The sequence below is a fragment of the Xiphophorus maculatus genome, unplaced genomic scaffold (assembly GCF_002775205.1).
Source record: "Xiphophorus maculatus strain JP 163 A unplaced genomic scaffold, X_maculatus-5.0-male Unplaced_Scaffold_BN000183F, whole genome shotgun sequence".
NCBI classification, from domain to species: Eukaryota; Metazoa; Chordata; class Actinopteri; order Cyprinodontiformes; family Poeciliidae; genus Xiphophorus; species Xiphophorus maculatus.
In genome coordinates this window covers 31,577-52,738 of record NW_019369779.1, presented here as the reverse complement: position 1 = coordinate 52,738, position 21,162 = coordinate 31,577, and the positions used below count along the sequence as shown (strand labels likewise).

The 21,162-nt window shown below is 41.7% G+C and overlaps 1 protein-coding gene and 1 long non-coding RNA gene across 2 annotated transcripts; both read right to left on the bottom strand.

Annotated features, from left to right (window-relative positions):
* Positions 1-3,514: 3,514 nt before the first annotated feature.
* LOC111607911 lies at positions 3,515-8,281 on the bottom strand. The gene is made up of 3 exons (XR_002752462.1): positions 8,241-8,281; positions 6,564-7,880; positions 3,515-4,723 (listed from the first exon to the last, which is right to left on the bottom strand). It is a non-coding gene; the product is annotated as an uncharacterized LOC111607911 (long non-coding RNA).
* Positions 8,282-10,419: 2,138 nt separating this feature from the next.
* On the bottom strand, positions 10,420-19,292 carry LOC111607912 (coagulation factor XIII A chain-like). Its single transcript, XM_023330087.1, has 18 exons — positions 19,150-19,292; positions 18,340-18,397; positions 18,149-18,251; positions 17,895-18,071; positions 16,825-17,073; positions 16,462-16,580; positions 16,279-16,386; positions 15,951-16,125; positions 15,129-15,267; positions 14,873-14,976; positions 14,708-14,796; positions 14,477-14,630; positions 14,281-14,390; positions 13,042-13,210; positions 12,806-12,960; positions 12,585-12,721; positions 12,411-12,516; positions 10,420-11,334 (listed from the first exon to the last, which is right to left on the bottom strand). Exons 2-18 carry the CDS (start codon positions 18,367-18,369, stop codon positions 11,299-11,301), a joined length of 2,160 nt encoding a protein of 719 aa, XP_023185855.1. The 5' UTR covers positions 18,370-18,397; positions 19,150-19,292; the 3' UTR covers positions 10,420-11,298.
* Between the last annotated feature and the right edge of the window lie 1,870 nt (positions 19,293-21,162).

Below are 21,162 nucleotides of genomic sequence, written 5' to 3'. Positions count from 1 at the left end.
CGCTACACATGGTAACTAGCAGCGAGGCTCCGACCAAAGTGCACCCAGATATGGATGCTTGCCTCCGGCTGAGCAGACTTTGACCCCCCCTCCTCCCACCCCCTCTTCCCCTCCGTGTCTCTCTCTCTCTCTTTTCTACCCCCCACCCCCCCACGGCGGAAAATAACCGCCGAATAACAGCCAGAAAAAGTGCAAACGGCTGCTAAAAGTTGCGCTAAAGAAGGTGAAAACATGAAGCTGCTGGTGATAATTAGCCGCAGAGTGAATGAGGAAGAGGCGGAAGAGGAGCTGAAATTCCTCCGCTTGGATGCGCATCAAACTAGGAAGCAACACGGAGAGGAGAGAGCGAAAAAAAAAACCCCGTGGAAAGCCCACTCCACGGAGCGGAGGCTAACTTTGAGTCGGCAGTTTAACTTGTTGCTGAGAGACGAGCAGCAGGTCGCTGCTAGCGGCAGAAAAAGGCTGACTTACCGCGGACTTTGTTGGGGTTGGGCTGCTTGCGCCGAGACATCGTGGCGAGGATGATGATGATGATGATGATGATGATGAGGGGGGATGAAGTTAAAAAAAAAAAAAAAAAGGGAGGAAGAAGCTGCAAAGTCGCTCCGAAGAGGAGAGGACTCAAAATGGCGTTTCTCCGAATGGATGTGCAAACTTGGACAAACTTTACTCCGGCTTCTCCTCCTCCTCCTCCTCTCTCCTCCTCCTCCTGGTGCTGCTGCTCTGCTTCTCTTCCTCCTCTCCTCCTCCTCCTCCTCCTCTTCCTCCTCTCCGAGGAAACAAACAAGGCGAACTCAACTGTAGAAGTGTAACTGCCGCTCCGGAGGTTGGCTGAAGTGGTGGCCGGGCTCCAGGCTCCGTGCCCCGGCCTGTCTCTCGCCGTGTCTCGGTGTCTCTCTGCCTCTGAACCTGATCAGTAAAGCTCATCACGTGTTGTCTCCAGTCTCCAAGGGGACGTGGCCACCAAGCATCTCTGCCTTTACGCACGGACACACGTTGCCTCCAGGGGCGCGTCCAGGAAGTTTGCACCGCGGGCAGGGAGGGGGGAGCAGATGGGGGCCATGAACCACCAAAACAAACTTTATGGGTTTAAATGAACATATTTGGTTATCCTGCTGCCATGTAAATAGGGAGGGATGAATAAATAAAATATATTCTACAACTCATAAACACTTAATTTAAGATTTAATATTTCTTTTTTAAAAAGCTATCACTGGAGTCAAAGCTGCAGTATGTAATTTCTATGAAAAATACGTTTTTTTTTTACATATTTGCTTAAACAAATATGTTGTTTTTGTTTAAGTATTTGAATAACAAAATGTTGTGACAGTTTGTTATGAGAGATCGATCCCTGAGCTACTGTTGCTGTCTGAAGAAATGCTCCAGACCAAAACAACCAATCACAGGTAGGGGGAGGAGCTTAGCACTGCGACTCAACTCATGCACTCGCTGCTAAACATGCTAATGGTGAAGAAACAACTTACCGTTCCAGGAAAACTGTTTATCCACCGTCACTGGTGGCTATGCTAACTAGCCTTAGCATTCACAACAGAATCTGTTGATGGGAAAACAAATTGTGATTGGCAGAGCTAAGTCCCGCCTCCTGGGTCTGATTGGTTGTTTCTAGTTAAGTTGCACTCCAGTTTTATCACAGTTTAACTTTAATCCATTAAAGTTATTTAATTTTATATATATTATTTTGTTTTAATTACTCTCAACTTATATGTTGGACTTTGTTTATTTAGGAATAATGCACAATGTGTTATTATTTTGTACAAAGCTTGAAAAAATAATTCAATAAAAAGACCTTGATTATGTATTTATTTATTTTCTGTATATGTGGGGAATAAATGCATAAAACTAAATTGAACTATTGTTTACTTTATTTTCTAATTCAGTCTTCTGAGACTTGAAGCCAGTCTCCTTGTCAGGATGTCTGATCGTGTGAAATAATGGGGATGAGCCACTGGTCCAACTGGTCCCCTCTTAGTGGATTCACTGGTTTCTGGATCAGTTCCTACTGGAACCAAACCACCAGCAGCAGCTCGGTTCTGTTTAATCTGTTCATCTTGATGATTGAAACTGTTTATTTAACAGTTTTATTGGAATATTTTATATATGTAACAGCAAAATGTTCCAACAACTCTTTATGAAACTTTGTAAATCAGCACTAAATCTTAAGTTTAACCACCTTTAATGTGAAAAGTTGCTCTAGAATGTAATAATAAAGGTAATATATCGTCATATTTAACCCGGCTGCAAATGAAACTCACAGTTTTCACTTTCAGCAAAGGCAATATTGACAATGAAACCAAGAACAAGCCTTTATTTCACCATGGAGGCGTTTAGAGATAAGAAACCGTCCCAGCCACACTTCAGAGTGGCTGCAGCTACTGAGTGGAGCGCTGATAAGGAGCAACAGCCCTGGGGGGGCAGGGAGCCTGGGGGGGGGGGCAGGCAGCAGCCTGGGGGGGCAGGGAGCCTGGGGGGGCAGGGAGCAGCCTGGGGGCTGAGGCATGGCGAGGCATGATCTGGAGAGGATGCCGCTGTCAGCCGGCCTCAGGGCAGCGCTGCCGTTTCCAGAGTCCAGCTCGTTTCCACACAGAGGAAAAACTGCAGGATTTCAACGTCCAGCAGGAAAAACGTTTGTTCTGCTCCAGATCTGCGTCATGTTTCTGATCTGAGCAGCAAAATAAAGACTTATTTACATTTAAAACTCATCTAACTTCTGTAAAAATCAACATAAAATAATTTCAAAAGAATTAAATGCTGAATAACATGGACTAATTTACTGCTGTTGTCTAAATGTTGACTCATAATAATCTGAATTTGTGTCGTCTGGATGTTTCTGCTGCGTTTGAACTCTGGACAACAAATCAAGAAGTTCAATTTAACTGAGGAAGTAAAACCAAAAGGGAAATATTTTACCATAAAACACAAATTTAAAGAGAAATCACATCAATTTAATCAATCAATCAATCAATCAAATTTTATTTGTATAGCACATTTCAGCAGCAAGGCATTTCAAAGTGCTTTACATCATAACAAACACAGAATCACAATGCAATATAGAAATTTGTAATTGATTACATTTCAAATACAATTCTAAACAGGTGGGTTTTCAGTTGAGATTTAAAAGAAGTCAGTGTTTCAGCTGTTTTACAGTTTTAAAGACTCTAATCCATCCATCCGTCCATCCATCTGTCCATCCATCCATCCATCCATCCATCCATCCGTCCATCCATCCGTCCATCCATCCGTCCATCCATCCATCCATCCATCCATCCATCCATCCATCCATCCATCCATCCATCCATCCATCCATCCATCCATCCATCCTCTAATCTCGTGCAGATCGCTGTATCATCTGCATACTGTGTAATCCAGGAGATTTTCTCTCTAGTTGGTTGTTTTCTTTCTTTCTCTAAATCATTCTGATGTTTTCTAACAAACTGAGGCTGAATTTGTTTTCTGGATGAGAATAAAGTCAATTTATTTACATTTTATCTTCATCTCTTTCTTTTTTATTTCGTCCTTTCTGAAGGTTTTTCTTCAGATTTTCCTCTTTTGTTTGTTCAGTTTTTATAATCTGCAAACCTTTTCACGGGTAAAATAAAGAGGATGAAACAGAAAACATCAAACGATAACTTCCTGATTCTTTGAAATCAGCGTCTTGCAGTTTGGAGCTTTTAGATTCATCATCAGTTCAGTTGTCAGGATTTCAGATTATTTCTGTTTTGTGTTTTCTGGACCTGATCTAGATGAAGTTTGCTTCATTTCTTCACCACGTCATGAAAGATGTAAAACTCTTGAACATAAAGCTCAGAAAAGTTTCCTTTGTTCAGGAAGACCCTGAGGCTCCTCGGTGGTTTGTGGAGGAGAACCTGACCCGTTCGGACCGCCGCTCGGCCGCAGGATGAAGATGTTTTGTGCCGGGTGAGCAGCAGCCGCTCCGACTCGGTGAAGCTGCAGACTAAATTTAAACGTTCTGCCGACTCTCATTGTTAAATTTAGTGCGAGTGGCTCGACTCCTCGCTCGCTGCATGTCTGCTTGCTCTCCCACATTCCTGACAGCCCTCCATCTCCAGATACAGACCCCTCCTCCTCTCCTCCCATCATCCCCTGCTGGAGGGAGCGCAGGCAGCTCTCCTCCCATCACACCCCTCCTCCCCTGCGGGCGGCTGCAGCCGAGCAGGAAGAGCCTCTCCGCCTGTCTCGGGCTGGTTCGGCCTGCTGCTGATGAAGGATCTGGGTGTTTCCAGCTCTGTCAGACATTTTGAGCTGCTCCTGTTTGGCTCCCTGCAGCAGCAGCGCCGCTTTCACACCGAACCACGAGAAGGCAGCAGCTGTCTGACACTTTTACTGAGTTTTGATAAAGTTAAGATGAAGGCAGTTCTTGTTTTCACTTCCTCCTCTCTGCTGCTGTTCAGTTGAGATGTTTCCAGGTTTGGCCTGAAGTTTTCCTGCTGTGCGGCATCAGAGGGGGCATCCTGCAGTGTTCCTGCGGCGTTCCTGCAGCGTTCCTGCGGCGTTCCTGCGGCGTTCCTGCTCCGGACAGGCCGGCGTGGCAGCGATGCTTCCTGTGGGACTCGGAGCTTTTGAGGAACTCGGTTCCTCGGGAGGAAACAGGATCTGAGGGGAGATTTAACCAGAACCAAGATCTCTGAGTCATGGCTGCTGCTGCTTCTTTCCTTCAGTTTGACCCTCAGTTTGGTTCGACCTGCTGGAACAACAACAGTTTATTAGAAAAGTAAAACCAGAAGCTCTGAAGCAGATCCCAGTTTGTAACCTGCTTCTTCCGCTCCATCATTTGTTCACTTGAAGCATCACAAACATTTCAACATCTGCTAACATTTTGTTCCATTTAGTCACATAATCCATATTAAATAACTGCAGCTTATGGAAAGCTAACATGTTGTTGGTTAAATGAGTTTGAGGCTCAGAATGAACCAAACAAAAAGTCTCAGTTTGAGTCTAAAACTCACAAACTGATGTAAACATGATGAATTTTACTATCTGGAAGGTAAAACAGCCATCAGTTTGCTCTTAGTTAGCTTTCTGAGGCTAATGCTAGTCATGATGCTACCACTTTTTACAACTTCCTGTAGCTGCTGAAGCTAGCTGATGTAAAAACAAACATGATAAATGGGATTTTATTTTGTGTTGGTTTGGGCACCGCTAACTAAAGAGCTAGCTGTGCTAACGCTGCCGTGCGAATCATAAATATAAGCTCTGCTAATGCTAAACTGCTACAACCACAGTGTTTAGTGGAAACTAATGTTAAAGCGCTAACTTCAGCCATGTTGATACAAACCATGTCACTCACTGCTCTCAAAACCATTCATGAGATTGTTTTACATATATTTGTTTAATTATCACCCAATTTAAGTTGTGTTGTTATGTGCACTTCATTTGTTAATCTGTCTTAATCTGCCATTTTCTTAATAAAGCTAAATTAGCAAAAGATGCTAAAACCGCTACACAGAAAATTAGCTCTGCTTTAGCAGAATTAAAATCAACACTTTTATCCTTTTCTATGATATTTACACTTTAAACAGACTAAACTTTTCAGGAAATGTCTCCAAACTGCTCATTTTCTTACTTTATGTAAAGGCTAGCTGTGCTGCATTGCTAATGCTAATAGCTTCAATAACAGGAAGTGCATGGAGATGAAATTTCTGCTGTGAATTTTTGACCTGTTTCTTTTTTTAAATTAGCAAAACTCTGAAAAGTCTGAACAACATTCTGGAACTAAACTAAATTATTCCAAGGTCAACAAATGGCCCCCGGGCCACAGTTTGGACACCGCTGGATTAGACAGGCACCAAATCATCTCATCTTATTTTGCTTGTTTATAAAGATTATTGACAAGTTCAATAAAAAAAGGTCAAACTTTCTTTGTCATGTTGATTAAATGCATAAAAACTGAAAATCGGCCCAATAAACAGCGTTATAGCTGATTGTTTTAATTTGACCTAATATATCAGTGAAACAGTCCTAAATAAGCAAACACACACACACACACACACACGCACGCACACACACACACACACACACACACATACACACACACACACTCACACATACACACACACACAGAAAGACAGGCAGACAGATAACATGGTTACGTCACTAATCCAATCACAGCCTTTCACTTCCCCGTTCAGATTAATGGCTGCTCCGCCTAACGATGATCCACTGTGGATCCTCAACACGCTGACAGGAAACGACTCAGTTCACTCAGAAACGACTCAGTTCACTCAGAAACGATTCACTTAACTTCACATTCTGAAGAGAAACCAGATATTTACATACAGCCGTGGTAAATTTGTTATCTTCTTTGTAACTTATGAAACTGATGATATTTTAATAAATCAAAGTATTCTAATCTCTGTTGAAATGAATCTCTGTTCGTGTCTCTTTGGTCCGTTTGGCTACATCAGCCGGGCAGCGCTCGCTGTTCTTAGCAAATGTCAGAACCAGAAACACTGTTACTAAAGGAAAACACTTTGTTTCATATCTAAAAAATATATTCAAGAAGATTTTATTTGTAAAAATCTCACCCTGTGCTGAAGGGATGAGTTCGACTGGAGGGCCAAACAAAATCATCCGGATGTCCCCAGATGGCCCCCGGGCCACACTTTGGACATCCCTGGCTAACAGGAGATTAACCTGGGCTTTATGGATGAGAAGAAACCAAGAAGGAAACATGGAGGAAACAGAATGACCAGAGTTCAAAGTTAGAAGGTTAGAATGGTCTAGTCAAAGTCCAGGCCTGAAACCAACTGACAGTCTATATGAAAAGAGTTTTCAGACTCTGCTTCACATCTGGTTGTCATGTCAGCAGAACTGCTCTTTATATTTTCATAAAGTAAACAAACGAAACAAAAAGCAGCAGAAAAACAAAGATCTTCTCTTTCGGCGCGTCCCACTCCAAACCTGTTCCTCTGCCGGAGCTGATTTGGGTTTTCTAATGAGCCGCTTTGCATGTTTTCAGCTCATCACTGCGGCTCTGCGTGCGTTCACCCAGTCACCAAACGGCGCAGCTGCAGAGACGCCGATCAGACGCTCAGTTTGGGATTCTGAATCTGCTTCACAGTTTCAGGAAACAAAAGCAAAGAAACTTTTCCTTCGCATCCTGAGATCCAGAGAGGCAGAGGAGCGAGTGTGATGTTATTTATTGGACTGTAACCATGGAGCTGTTGCCGAGGAACGGCCCATCGCACACAAAAGGGTGGATTCATCCATTCATCCAGGGGAGTTAAAGAAGAGGAGGAGAGGAGAGGAGAGGAGGAAGAAGAGGAGGAGGAAGAGGAGGAGAGGCATCCTGCGCTGCTGCTTTCCCAACCCAGCGGCTGCACAGTTGACACAGTTGTTGTTGATGAAACTTTACACACCCCGCCTCTTCCTCCTCCTCCTCCTCTTCCTCCTCCTCCTCCTCCTCTTCCTCCTCCTCCATTGGAGCGCTGTCCGGACAGGCAGGCAGTCACATGAAGCCAACACCTGTCGGTGGTGTGGGGGATGAAGAGCACATGCTGCTGCTGCTGCTGCCGGCCAGCAACAGCAACACATGTTCTACTGACCGACCCGGCCTGGCCCGACCCGGCCCGGTTCGGCCCGGCGTCCTCCAGCGCAGCACAACCCAGCCGCAGCAAACTGCAACCAGACATGTGCTCTGCAGAAAGAGGAGGAGGGGGAGGGAGCAGCAGGCAGGGAGAAAAACCGGTTTCCAATAGAGACGGATGATTTGTAGGTAACAGTTGTTTGCCTTGCAGCCTGAGAGCGGCGGGCCGGAGAACCGGATCAGGATCAGCAACCGGGCCGCACTGATCCACACCTGCTGAGGCACAAGCTCCAGGTTACAGCTGCAGCACAAAAACCTGGAAACAGGTCAAAACCGCAGCACAAAAACCATGAAAACAGGTTAAAACCGCAGCACAAAAGAACAGAAAACATGCTCAAAGCAAAGCACAAAAAACCCTGGAAACAGGTCAAAACCGCAGCACAAAAACTTTGAGAACAGGTTAAAACTGCAGCACAAAAACCATGAAAACCGGTTAAAACTGCAGCACAAAAACTTTGAAAACAGGTTAAAACCGCAGCACAAAAACTTTGAAAACAGGTCAAAACTGCAGCACTAAGCCCCTGGGTAAAGCTGCAGCACAAACACCATGAAAACATGTCAGAATTGCAGCAACAGGGGCGTGCCGTGGTGGCGTAGCGGTTAGCGTGACCCGTACTTGGAGGCCTTGAGTCCTCGACGCGGCTGTCGCGGGTTCGACTCCCGGACCCGACGACATTTGCCGCATGTCTTCCCTCCTCTCCTTCCCTGTTTCCTGTCAGCCTGCTGTCATATCAGGGACACTAGAGCCACAAAAGACCCTGGAGGGGAAAAAAAACAAAAACTGCAGCAACAGGAACTTGAGTCGGGTTTTGCTGCTGCATCATGTAAACCTTCACCTGAATCATCGACCTGCTGATTCTGGTTTGATCTGAAACTTTGTGGTTGTTACGGCTCGTCTCTGTGCATCGCCCCCTGCTGGACGGAACCGGCGTCTTTCTACATCCTCAGATCAGAGACAGATGGATAGAGAGAGAGAGATAGATTAAGGTTATGTCGTTCTAACAGCAGAGCTCTCACATGAGGAAAGGTTAGGTTAAGGATGTCCAAAGTGTGGCCCTCTGGATGACTCTGTTTGGCCCCCAGGTCACAAATCTTCAGTATTTTTCATTTATTTACAACATTTCTGTTTTCATTTACTACACTTTGCCAGAAAACGACAAATGTTGCCAGACTTTTGTTGCCAAACAAGGACAATGACCCTAAGTTCCTAAAAAAAACTAAATCTGTGATTTAACCTCCTGAGACCCTGCATCCTCATATGAGGACATTACATTTTTGTAAACACAGATGTAAATAATAACATTGATTGAATGGTCTTATCGTCACACAGATAGACCCAATGTCCTCGTCTGAGGACATTGGGTTTTGAGATAACCACTTATTGTAGAAAGCTGAAATTTCATTTTTAGGCCAATTGGGTCCTTATGATCCCAAATGACAAGGAGAAATGTATATGCAAAAACAGACCCATTGTCCTCATATGAGGGCATTGGTTTTGACATAGTTCAAGAGCACATAGAAAGCTAAAATTTAATTTCAACTAAAATTAGGTCATACTAATATGTCTCCCAAATAGTAAGGAGACATAAAAAATGCACATCAAATAAAAGCCCGGGTCTCAGGAGGTTAATACAACAATGATTGATCAACAATGACTCAGATTCCACTATTACAAAATTCAGACTTTATTAAAATCTTGTCGATGTTGTTTTTTCTGTTTTAATATAACAATATTTAGATAAATTTGGCGCTAATGGCCGACAGTTTTGACACCTCTGGGTTACCCTAGATGGGTGACGGTTCCGCTCCGGTCCTCGCAGCTCCAGAAAAACCCCGTGTGTGTTTGAGTCGGGACCTGGAACGACCGGTTTTTGTGATGCTGATGCGTCAGATTCCGTTGCCATGACGTCGACTCACCTGTGGCTGCAGGGGGGGGAGCGGGGGCGCCGCCGACTAAAACTCACACAGTAAGGCAGACAGACAGAAACTCGAGGAAAAACACCGATGTTTCGGCTTGTTTCGGTTTGTTTCGGCTTGTTTTGAGTTTAACATCAAACTTCGGTTCTGGACCAGCAGGTCCAAACTGGAGTCAAGATGGCTGCTCGGATGGAAAGACATCAGAAGCTGCTGATGATCAGGAGAAACCAAACAACAAATGAGTCTGGAGTTTACCGGACTGGAGGTTACTGGGAGGGGAAGAGCGCTGCCTCCCTCTAGTGGCCGGCTGACCTTACTGCAGCTTCCTGATCAAAAACAACCAGCAGAAACGGGTCAAAGGTCACCTATTGGAGAAAAGCCACTGGAGGCTGAGATAAAGAATCAGCTGTTTTAAATAAAGTTGGTTAATTTGGTCGTTTTTATGTAATAAACTGATTTTCCACCACAGAATGAATTAAAATACCAGTGATGCTGGTTTGGATCTATTTCCTTGTCATTAAATTGTAAATCATGTTTTTTCTTTTCATTTTCATTTTGCATATTCAACATTCTGCGTTTTGTGCAAAAGTTTTATATTTTTCTTTATTTAAAATCCTAAAACAGAAATAAAATGTCCTGAAGTAGATCAAGACTTTTGTCTGTTTTAAGGCCTGTAACATTTGTTGCACTACAGAAGTTTGATTTAGCTGTTCTGAAGGCATGTATAACATTTAAAGATTGTTGCAGACCCTTTGACTAGGCCGTTGTAGTAACTCAATACTCCGAGGTTTAAAATGTTTCTGTGCAAAATCCAATAAATGTTCAAGATCAGTGAGACATTCAGTGATTTTGAAATGCTTTATTTGTTAGTACACAGTGTCATTATTGTTATGAAAACAGGAAAAAGGATAAAATCACATTTGATTTGGTCAAAAATCGTAAAACTTCATGAACAGGTTCAGTTTCCAGACAGAAAGGAACAAATTTTGTTTAATACAATAAATCAGTAATTAATTAGAAATTAGCTGCGTTAGTCAAATTTTCTCTGAAGTTAAAGACAAAAATGGGAATTTTAATTCTTTTAATTTTAAATGTCATTAAATGAGCAAAAGATAAAATTACAGAACAGTGAAGTTTTATAGAAGAATCACACTGATATGAAATGAATTAAAAACTGAAAACCTTTTAGTTGTAACATAAAGTCACTCTAATCAAAATTAACCACCTTGTCTCAACTATTGTGTTTTTTTAGTGACACTTTTAGCTGATAATATTTAAATGCATCTAAATTGTCTTAATGTGGAAATAAAGAAGAGGACGTATAGGAGGACATTTTGTGTTTCTTTACAATAAAACAAACTTTTCAAAGTCTAACTTTTAATTTCTGGTCCTGCAAATTAAAAATATCTTCATTCTGAATTCATTTCCGACTCTGTCCAACTTGTATCTTATTCTGAAATCCTCATCCAGGATTTATTCAAATTTAATTAGAATTTACATAATTTTCCATCTGAAGATTCTTTCATTTATACTAAATTAATCTTTCAGATTTATATTTTTGGTCTTCAGAGAGCGATTATAGCTGATGAATTATCTGAACATGTTGATACTGGAAACACTGATCCTCAATGTGAAGTTTGATTTATGCAATTTGTTGATTTTAGAATAATTTCAAATGATTTAAGACAGAAAAATGATCCTGATGGATGTAACTTGTAGAATTTGTCGTTTCTTCTCACTGGATGAAAGGACAAAGGTCACGGCATGACCTTGACTTCCACCATTGCCGTCATCTAAAAGGAAACACAGCAATCAGTTTCACAGACAATTAGCATCAAGATGCTAATTAGCATCAAGATGCTAATGGTACAACAATCTGATTTTTAGGCTTTTAATGTCAAATTTAAGGTAAAATCTCCAGTTGGTGTTTCTAATGTATAGAGAAGATTTTTCTCAAGACACTTAGCAGAAATAAAAACGTTTTGTTTTTATTAGCTTATTAGCTATTAGTTTTATTAGCTACGTTTTAGCTCTCGTAGCTAAAACTTCATCAGATCTCAGCATTTTCCTCAGGTTATAGCAAATATTTTAGACTTTTGATAAAAGATTGTCGGATTTACCAAATTCAGTGCCAATTTTATCCTCATAAAAACAAACTTTGCCAAAACTTTAGCTTTGCTATGTTTTTGGTAGCTAGGTTAGTTTGACATTTATAACTTTTAGCTAATATTTTATCTTATTTTTTAAAAGTCTTTCTAGTATTGAGCTACAGTATCTTAAACTGTTGTTATTGGATTTTTGCACATTTAGTAGGCTAATGCTAATGACTTAGCAAGCAGTAACCACTTTAGCTAATGCTAAGCTAACATTTATTGCTGTAAACTGATAAATCTTGTGATAAATTAATGTAGTTTTAACCTATATCTACACAAAACTAAACAGTTTAAGTTTAGAATTTCATCTCTAAATACTTATTTTTTTCTAAATCGAGAAAATGTGAACCATTTTAACCATTTAGCTAACGTTTAGCTAATGTGTGGGCTGCTAAATCTATTTCATAATATGCCGGCAGATCAACTTTCAGCTGCAGTTTAATAAACATTTAATTTGTTATCTACTTAACTTTGCCTTTTTTAAGTTAATGATGACAATAAATAATTTTAACCAATAAATCCATAATAGGTAACTTTTTCAATTTAGCTACAGTTTATTGCTAACAGGCTAGCAAAACCCCATAATCTTTGGTAGTTTAAAATTTTGGCTAATATTTTATTTGCTACGTTTTATTTTTACATACTTCTTTTTAACCTCATCTGGCTGTAAAACTAATGTTGAAGTTTGATTTTGAGCGAGCCGTTGTGGCGTTTACATCGGGCAGGTTGTCGCAGTCCAGCACCACCAGGAGCGTCTGGAGTCCCGGCTTCGTTGGTTTGAACCCAACCTTGCGGGATATTTGGCTCATAGGAGGAATCGTCCTGGGAGAAAACATGTTTTAAATATAAAGCACAGGAAGCTGCAGGTGAGGCAGGTGAAGCGGGTTTACCTGTAGTTGTAGACCTGAGTCTCCAGCAGCCCGGCTCCCTCCATGGCCAGCTTGGCGCCGGTGAGGGGGAAGCCCATGGTGTTGGTGAAGGAAACCATGACGTACATGTCACGATTCACTTGAGGCTGCCCACTCAGCTGGATACAGGTACACACAACAACAAATCAGTGTGAAATCTTCAGACTATTGAAGGTTTCATGGACGTTCAGTCTGGGTTTTACCGTTATGTTCAGTGGTGGAAGCTTCAGGGCGATGGTCTTGACCTCTGACACTTCTACATCGTCGGTTTGTCCGGTCACAGTGACCTCCAGGCTGCTGTTAGAGTCCAGCTGAGAGACGTACTCCTGAGGCGAAAGCTCAAACACCTTAATGCTACCTGCAACAGAAACACAGACATATCCAGAATGTCATGGGAATCCCTGTTTAAGGCCAGGGATCTGCAGCCAAAGCCACTCACTCTGGAAGGCGTCCAGATCAAGCCTGAAGTCCTCGACTTTCAGTGGATCTGATGCGACCACGCCGGTGTAGTAGGTGGGGCTGATCTCCATATGAACTTTCACCGATTTCATCGTCTCACTTTGGTTGTAAAAAGTCACTGAAACCCTCAGAGGATCACCCACATAGCCCTGGACAGAGAGGGAAGAGGCAGCAGCACAGAGTTAAGGTCCTGTGTTGTACTTGGATCTGCAGAGGTCCGCCGGACACGACTGCCTTAAGATACTGGGTGCTACACAGAAAACCTCTCAGCAGGAAACAGCGTTCACATTGAACTGTATGTTAAAGATGAGAGTCTGTGCAACGAGTGGCCAATAGCCAACTGACTGCCACAAAGGTTTCCAACTAGCTTAGAAAACTAGCTAGCATCCATTTGGATTGTGGAAAACGAAGGAATTTGTCTGAGAAATGTAGTCCTTCGGTATGTTGGACCATGAAATCTCAACCATCTGTACATGACGGCCTTACCTCACACACTCCTTGGTTACCTAGCAACAACTTGTTATGTAACTTGCGCAGCAGCAGTTTCATGTTACTCCAACATACTTCACTCCTCCAGGTCTGCATGTACTCACTGCCGACTCAAAGCGGATGTCCACCGGATGTAAACTTTTAGGACTGCGGACGCTGAGACGCATTGACTCACTCAGGAAACAGCGTTCACATTGAACCGGTTTGTATGCAACACCGAGCTGATAATGGCCTGGTGGTGATGGAACGGGGTTGACGACCCAACCAGCCCATCAAACTCACTAGTTTGTAGACCATTGGTAGACTAGACGCTTCACTGGTCTCTCGTGGTCAAAAAGTGAAGTTTTTGATTTACCGGTCAGTCTATGTTTCTACCTCATCTATGGTCATGAGATTTGGGTAGAGACTAAAAGAACAAGATGATGGATAGAAGCGGCTGAAATGAGAGTGTCTGGACTCTCCCTTAGAGACAGACGCTCAGCCATCCAGGACGGACTCAGAGTAGAGCCGCTGGTTCTTCATGTTGACAGGAACCAGTTCAACCTGTCAAATCTCCTGTTTTAGTCAGAAAATGACCATATTTTACCTCTCTGTCCCGCCTGCTCCAGTATTTCCCTTAAGTTTCCTGTACTGTAGTAATTACGTTGCACTACCCTTGGTAAGTTGTATCCGTGATGTCGTACAACTCAAAGCCTTATCTCTAGGATGGATGGATGGATAGTTTCCTTACCGCTTGAGCTGAAATCTGGATGGACAGCTTGGAAGCAGGAAAGTCGGAGTTGTCTCTCGAACATCCGTACTGCTCAGCCAGAGCCATGGTCTGCTGATCTGCCAGACTTCCTGCAGATTCAGATTTTCTCCATTCACCTTCCTGTGCTAATCTTGGTAACTTTGATCACATGACATATAAAGCAGTTTAAAATGACCTTCTGGATGCTTATAGGTCCCTGTGATGTCCTCAGGTCCCCAGCCGCTCAGTGACTTGGTGTAAATGAGCTTTCCAACATAAGTGGTGTCCACCTTGAATGGAGTCATATTGCCATACTTGTCACTCTTCATGTGGATCAGGTCACTGTTCACCTAGAGGACAGTCAGCTTATTACTCTACTGATTTATCTGATGACTCAGGTTTAACGTCGATCTCCCTCCAGTCTGACCTCAGCGAAGACGAAGCCGCAGTCGAAGGGATGACACAGCTCACCGTCCCTGATGGCGATGACAGGCGCCGGACCGCAACGGAAATATCCTGGAACACAGCGAGACACAGTTGGGATAATCGGTGCTTCCTGTGGGTCTGGGATGTTTCTGTTGTTCCGCCTCACCGTCGTTGGTCTCCTGCGGAGTCGCATCCACCACCTGCCATCCGGAGTACTTCTGTGGAAGATCGACTCGCTTCATGAACGCCTCGTTCCAACAGTGGAAGTTCCTGCACAGAACCAACTCAGTGACTGTTGTTGGCCATAAACGGTTAGCCTTGACGGCCGTGGCGGTCGCTGACAACCCAAAAGGTTTAAAAACCCTAAAAACAGGTTAAGTTTGTTCCTCGGAACCGGTATCGTGCGGAGCGTTTGGACCAACCAGATGGAGTCCTGGGTGTTGTGTCTGTCAGGCGTGCCGTCCGGCTTGAAGATGAGTTCGGTCTTCAGGTTGCCCGTGTTGTCGTGGGCTGAGTTGAAGTTGGTGATGACTCTTGATGGGATCCCAAGGCATCGCAGGACTGCAGACAGACAAACCGTTTAGCATCAAATACTCATTTCTGTTCAAACTTTAACACTTTAGCTCAGACAATAGAGAAGAAATATAAACTATTTTTCTCCATACTGTTTTCTATCCTCTGATTTCAGCAGCATCATAAGCTGCTAATCTCATTTTAACATTTTTGCAGATCCTCTGAGACATTTTTACACTTAAACAACAAACTTTATCAGAAATCTACTTTTTGCAAATACTCCAACTCTTTTACCCAGAAGCTTTTGGTCTTTTAAACAACCAGCTTACCCTTTCAGCTAACGTCTCATGTATTAATCCTGTCACCTCTTGCTTTTGCAAACATCTAGTTGGTATTTTTAAATGTCAAGTTTTTACATTTAGCAAACATTCCAGCTGTTAAACTCACAGCTGTTAGTCTTTTAATGCTGGTTAGCTTTTGCTCAATCAGAGCAATGCTTTCGATTGCTTTTCTCATTTGGCCAAACATTTATCAAACATGGTAGCTATAAAAATTCAAATTATTCAAATTTTAGCTATTACCAGATAATATTACACACAGCATTTATTTATTCAGGCAATGTTCCAGCTCGAAAACCAATTTTGACTGAAATCTCAAACAACAAATCAAATTCTGGCCATAAAAGTGTTTTTACAGTGTGCTGCAGTGTAGTTTTTTACAGTGCGTCTTACAGGTGTTGAGGACGCCGGCGTAGACCCAGCACTGAGCAAACGACACCGGCGCTCCGGAGGTGTGGTACTTCTGCAGGATGCTGGCGCTTCCTGTCCAGGTGGTTGGCGGCGTCCCCATGGAGAAGTCATCGCTCCAGTTCCCAATCAACACGCCGTTGTCATCCTGGGAGTTGATCTAGAGGTCAAAGGTCAGGGAAATAGGTTTAGTTTACAGGTTGAGACAGAAAACCAACAAAAAAACTAAATTTAATGCTTGTTTTATGGATTCTGAATGAAGTTGTTGGTGTAAATAAAACCTGGTTAAGATTCAAAAACCGAATCGTCTCACCAGAGCAGATGCAGTGCGAACCATTTTCACCACGTCACCGCGGTTATGAATCGGCATCCTGCAGGCGTCCATGATGTAAATACAGGCGTCCAGAATGCCTTCCTCAAACTGCAACAACAAACTGCAAAGGTTAACGGCAGGTTCAGGCGGATCTGTGCTCTGCTGGTTCAGCCGTCGGCCTACCTGCCCGTACACCCAGCCTCGCTCGGTCACTTGGTCCGATGTGCCCATATAAATCAGACCAGTTGAGTTCAGAACGTACTCAGAGCGTCCGGCGTCATCCGGGTAGAAAACATCATCATCTGCAAACATGATCAGAAACCGACTCACACTGGCCCAATCAAACGCCACTCAGATGTTGTTTAGTGACTTTATTCACAAAACAAGAAGTTCTTTCAAATAATTGTGGTTAATATAAAATGAAAAGAGAGAAAGTAAAATAAATAAACTATTTTCTTCAGGTTTGCTCTCAGATGTTGAACCTAAAGAAGCTTTTAACCTTTGGAAACAGGAAATTCCCACAGTGAGCTCATTATTTCGGTGTACCTGGATTCCAGGGGTTGAACAGCAGGTAAAAGTTGGTGTTGGGGTCCTTCTCGGTCCGCTGCATCCCGTTTCCCATGGCGACGGCCACGTACATCCGGTACAAGCCCACGATGGCCTTGGAGCTCGCCGTGACGCTGAGGGAAACGACCGTATCTCGAGCTTCGACAATCTGACCGGCCCAGACCGCACCAGAATGGTTACCGAAGTTCACCACCACCAGGGACTCCTTGTTGACCGCAGGGTCGGCGCCTGGAGGACAGAAATAAAATTCACACGAGACCCAGGAAGAGAAACATTCTGAACAAAATGACACGAGCGTTCCTGAATCTACTCTGATTCTTTTAGCACTGAGTTCAATCAACATGACTCGTCTTGAAGGTCAGAGTTTTGGAGAATGTTGTTTTGTCAGGAACGCTGATACTGTCTTCACTCCACAGTCTTAATGTTCTCAGTGTTAGGAAGTCGATGCAACTTTCCCATGTCAATGTTACTGTTTCTGATTTTCCAGTAGATTGTAAACCGATCCTCCGTTTGGCAAAGGAGGGATAAATCTTTGTGCCACTGAATATACGCTTTGAATAAAAAAATATATTTTGCATGAACTCTGTGAGATTTCTCCATCTGCAGAGATTTTTTATAAAACAGTTGAAGCCTGTAAGGCAGCAGAACTGGGATTAGCAATCTGGTTATCAGGCTTGTGGATGAAACCATCTGGTCTTGGACCTGCATTACTAATATTGCAGTTTTATGTTTATATAGTCCAGGCTGTCTCTTCAAAATAAGAGTCTGGTACTAAAAGAATTGCAGTGAACACATTGGTCTTTTTGCCCCCTTATTGGGTGGAAACACTTTTAATCTGAAGCTGGATTAACTGAGTTTAGAACCATCAACCAAAGAGTGACGTCGTTCTTAAAGCAGCAAAACACACATTGCTGTTCTCTAGCAAAGAGAAGAAGACGAGGCCAAAGGCCAACAGCTCAATGAAGCCAAAACACTTCTGGCAAAGTCAGCAGATACTTTATACACAAGGAAACCAACCAATCAGAGCCAAGATCAGGCCTGAACCTCACCAATCAGAAACTCCAGCTGGAAGTCGTCCTGTGGCGTCGCCGGTCGGTTGAAGGAAACGTCGATGATGAACTGCTGGCCGCGGCGCACCACCAGGACGTCGGTCATGTACTCGCCGGTGTAGTGATGCGCCGCATTGACCTCCTTCCGCATGTCGACGCCCACCACCGACAGCTCGTCTGACGCAGGCGGACATTTTGTTTTTAGTGATTCAGCTCGTTCTGGCAGCAATAAATCATTGGAAATCGAATCCTACCAACTCCAGGTTGAGCCGATTTTGGAATGAGATCGGTTTGTCCGTCGAAAGGCTCGAACTCACGGAAGTCATCGTGATCAATGTGAAGGTTTTTATTTGGCACCTAAAAGAGAAACAGAAACAAAGAGAAATGTTGTTTAACTTATACGCTTTGATAATAATGATAATAACGTTCATGTTGGGATGTTTACCCGACTCGTGTAGCGAAAACTTTTTTTCATCGTGGAAAATCTTTGTGTGAAATCAGGTCTGATAAAAAGAGGAAAGATCTGAGATGTTATAAAACATAAAAAAGTTTTATTCTTCGTCTGAATGTGGAAACGTTTTGTCTTCAAAACACAAACACATCGTTACTGAAAACCTAAAACTAGAGGAAAGAATGAGGCAGCAGAAATGCTAGAACCCGCTGAGTCACTGGTTGCCATGGTGACTCCCGCTCCTTTCAGGCCAGCAGTTTGTTTAAAATGAATATTTTAAATGAAATATTAAAAACTAGAAGAATGTTGTTGAATGTTGCAAACATATTTTTATATTTAAATCTGATTTTCCTTCATTTATTACTGAATTGATTTGAACAATTACTATTCATTTATTCATTTTGTTTAGTAGTTTTAAGTGGGAATCTTTATTACTAAACCTGTGAAATACATTTATTTTACCAATAAAACCTTAACTGATTTATTATTTCTTCATCAATTGAACTTTCACCTCTGATCTGAACAATATCATTAATAACTCCGTTTCTGTCCAGAATAACTAATAAAATCATATTTTTATGTTTAAAGAACATAAAATACAAATTTAAATCTTCAACTTTTATATTTCAGGACCAGTTTGTTTTCTAGAGTCACGTTTCTTCCTCCAGATTTACATCATTGATTATTTTACCATAAAAAGTTGAATCATTCAAATAAAAGTATTTCAGTAAAGTTTTTCATCTTTCTGCTGAATTTTCTCTGAATGGTTTTGCTGATTAAATGGTTCTGGAGTTGGAGACTCACCGTCCAGACGGAGACGCGTCGGCCCGACCCGGTTCTGATCCGACCGGCGCAGCATCACTTTTATTCACTCTCACCACTTCCTGTTTTCATAAAGCCGCTCCAGAGTTTCCTCTCCTTCTGAGGACAGACACTTAAAACCAACAAACTTTTCATTTAAATTAAATAAAAATGTTTGTGTTCAACAAACATTTTTATTTATATGATCAGTTTTTACTTCTAATGAATCTAAATTATTGTTGGAATTTTGTCAACTTCTTGTTTTTAATTCAAATGAATGAATTTCTGACGTCATTTGAGGAAAATCCTCAGAAAACAGGAAGTTTGTCAGACTGAAGGTGACCTTGACCTTGACCTTGACCTCTGCTGCATTTTCCATCAGCGTTTTATACAGACTCTGCAAAATTAAAGGATTTATACAATAAATAAAATATTCAGAGAGAAGTTCATTATTTTTCTACAGAAAGTCTAAAATAAAATAAATTTAAATGTGTTTAACTTGATCTGTTTTATAACATTAATATTAAATCATTAAAACAAACTGGAACTGATTAATTTATATTTTGAAGCACATCAAACCGTTTCAGGATGAATTCACTTTTTCACATCCGATGGCGGCCATCTTGGATTTTAGGATTTATTTTATGGATTATTTTTATGAATAAATAAAAAAACAGAAGCACCAAATGGTTCAGAGAACCGTCTACCGGCTGTTCTGCAACAAATATTAATAATGAACGACTTTTTATTTATTACACTGCAAAAATACAAAACCCTACCAAGTATTTTTATCTAGTTTCTGGTTCAAATATCTTAATAAATCATTTCATGAACCTGCAGTTTGTGTTAAGTCAATATTTGAATATTAAAATAAAATTCCTAATTCCACTGGCAGAAAAATGTCAGGTTATAAATGAAGAAAAGTATTTTTATCAATATTTCAGAATATTGACTTTTAAAAAGCTCCTATTTCTTTTTGAAAAGTGACTGTAAACCAGTTTTGATTGATTTCTCTGACATTTGCATCAGAATCTAGATCAACTAAAACTTGTTAAGGTTTGGTGTTTTTGCAGTGCATTCTGCTGCCAGGCACCAAGAAGGTTTTGGGTTCAAATACTGAAATAAATTTGGTCAGAGTTTTTCAACATGGGGAGCGTGAGCCAAACGGGGGACAGAGATTCTGCAGGGGGGTCAGGATATTTCAGATTTTTCAAATATTTTTGTATATTTTTTAATCTAAAGTTAAAATCATCCAACTTGTAAAAACTGATGAAATGAAAATAAAGTATTTCAGTCAGAATTTAACACATTCAGTGAACAGAAGTTTGTTCATTCTGGTAAAATTCTGCATTTTATGTAAAATATCACAATATAAAGCATTAACTTTGATTTTCTAGTTTATTTTTCAATTAAAATGTTAATTTGGCTGAAACCCTGGATTGGTCCAAATGATTCATATCAAATCTGAGTTTTATTCACTAAAGTCAGGAACATTTCATAACGATAATAATGGATTTATTTGCCCATTAAAGCAGATATTAATCGTCTCGGTCAGTTTGTGACGTTTGGGGAAGTAAAGTTCCTCCAGAACGTTCTCGGGTCGCAGCGACCCGTTTCTCTGGTCGTGTTTGGAGAAGCTGCAGAGAATGAAAATCTGCTGACTCGGGGTTTGTTTCCTCGGGTCGCTCCGACTCGCTGCTGCTCATCGCTTCCTGTTTTCTCCTAAAGTTTCTCCGGATTAAACCGTCCGACAGATTAAAGCTCCAGGTTTTATGTTCTGGTTGATGAACAAGCAGAGAGAAAACGGGTTTAAAGGGAAACTCAACCAGTTCATTCAGGAACTGATGTTCTCAGATGTTTATCAAAGAAAAAAGGAGAAAGTTTTGAGGCAGACATGTTATTCAGGTCATCTTACAAAATGTGTAATTTGAATGTCGTTTATCAGTTTCATATTTCATAATCAGCTTTTCCATAAATGCAGTGATTCAGTTTGTGTTTCATAAACACTTTAAGGAA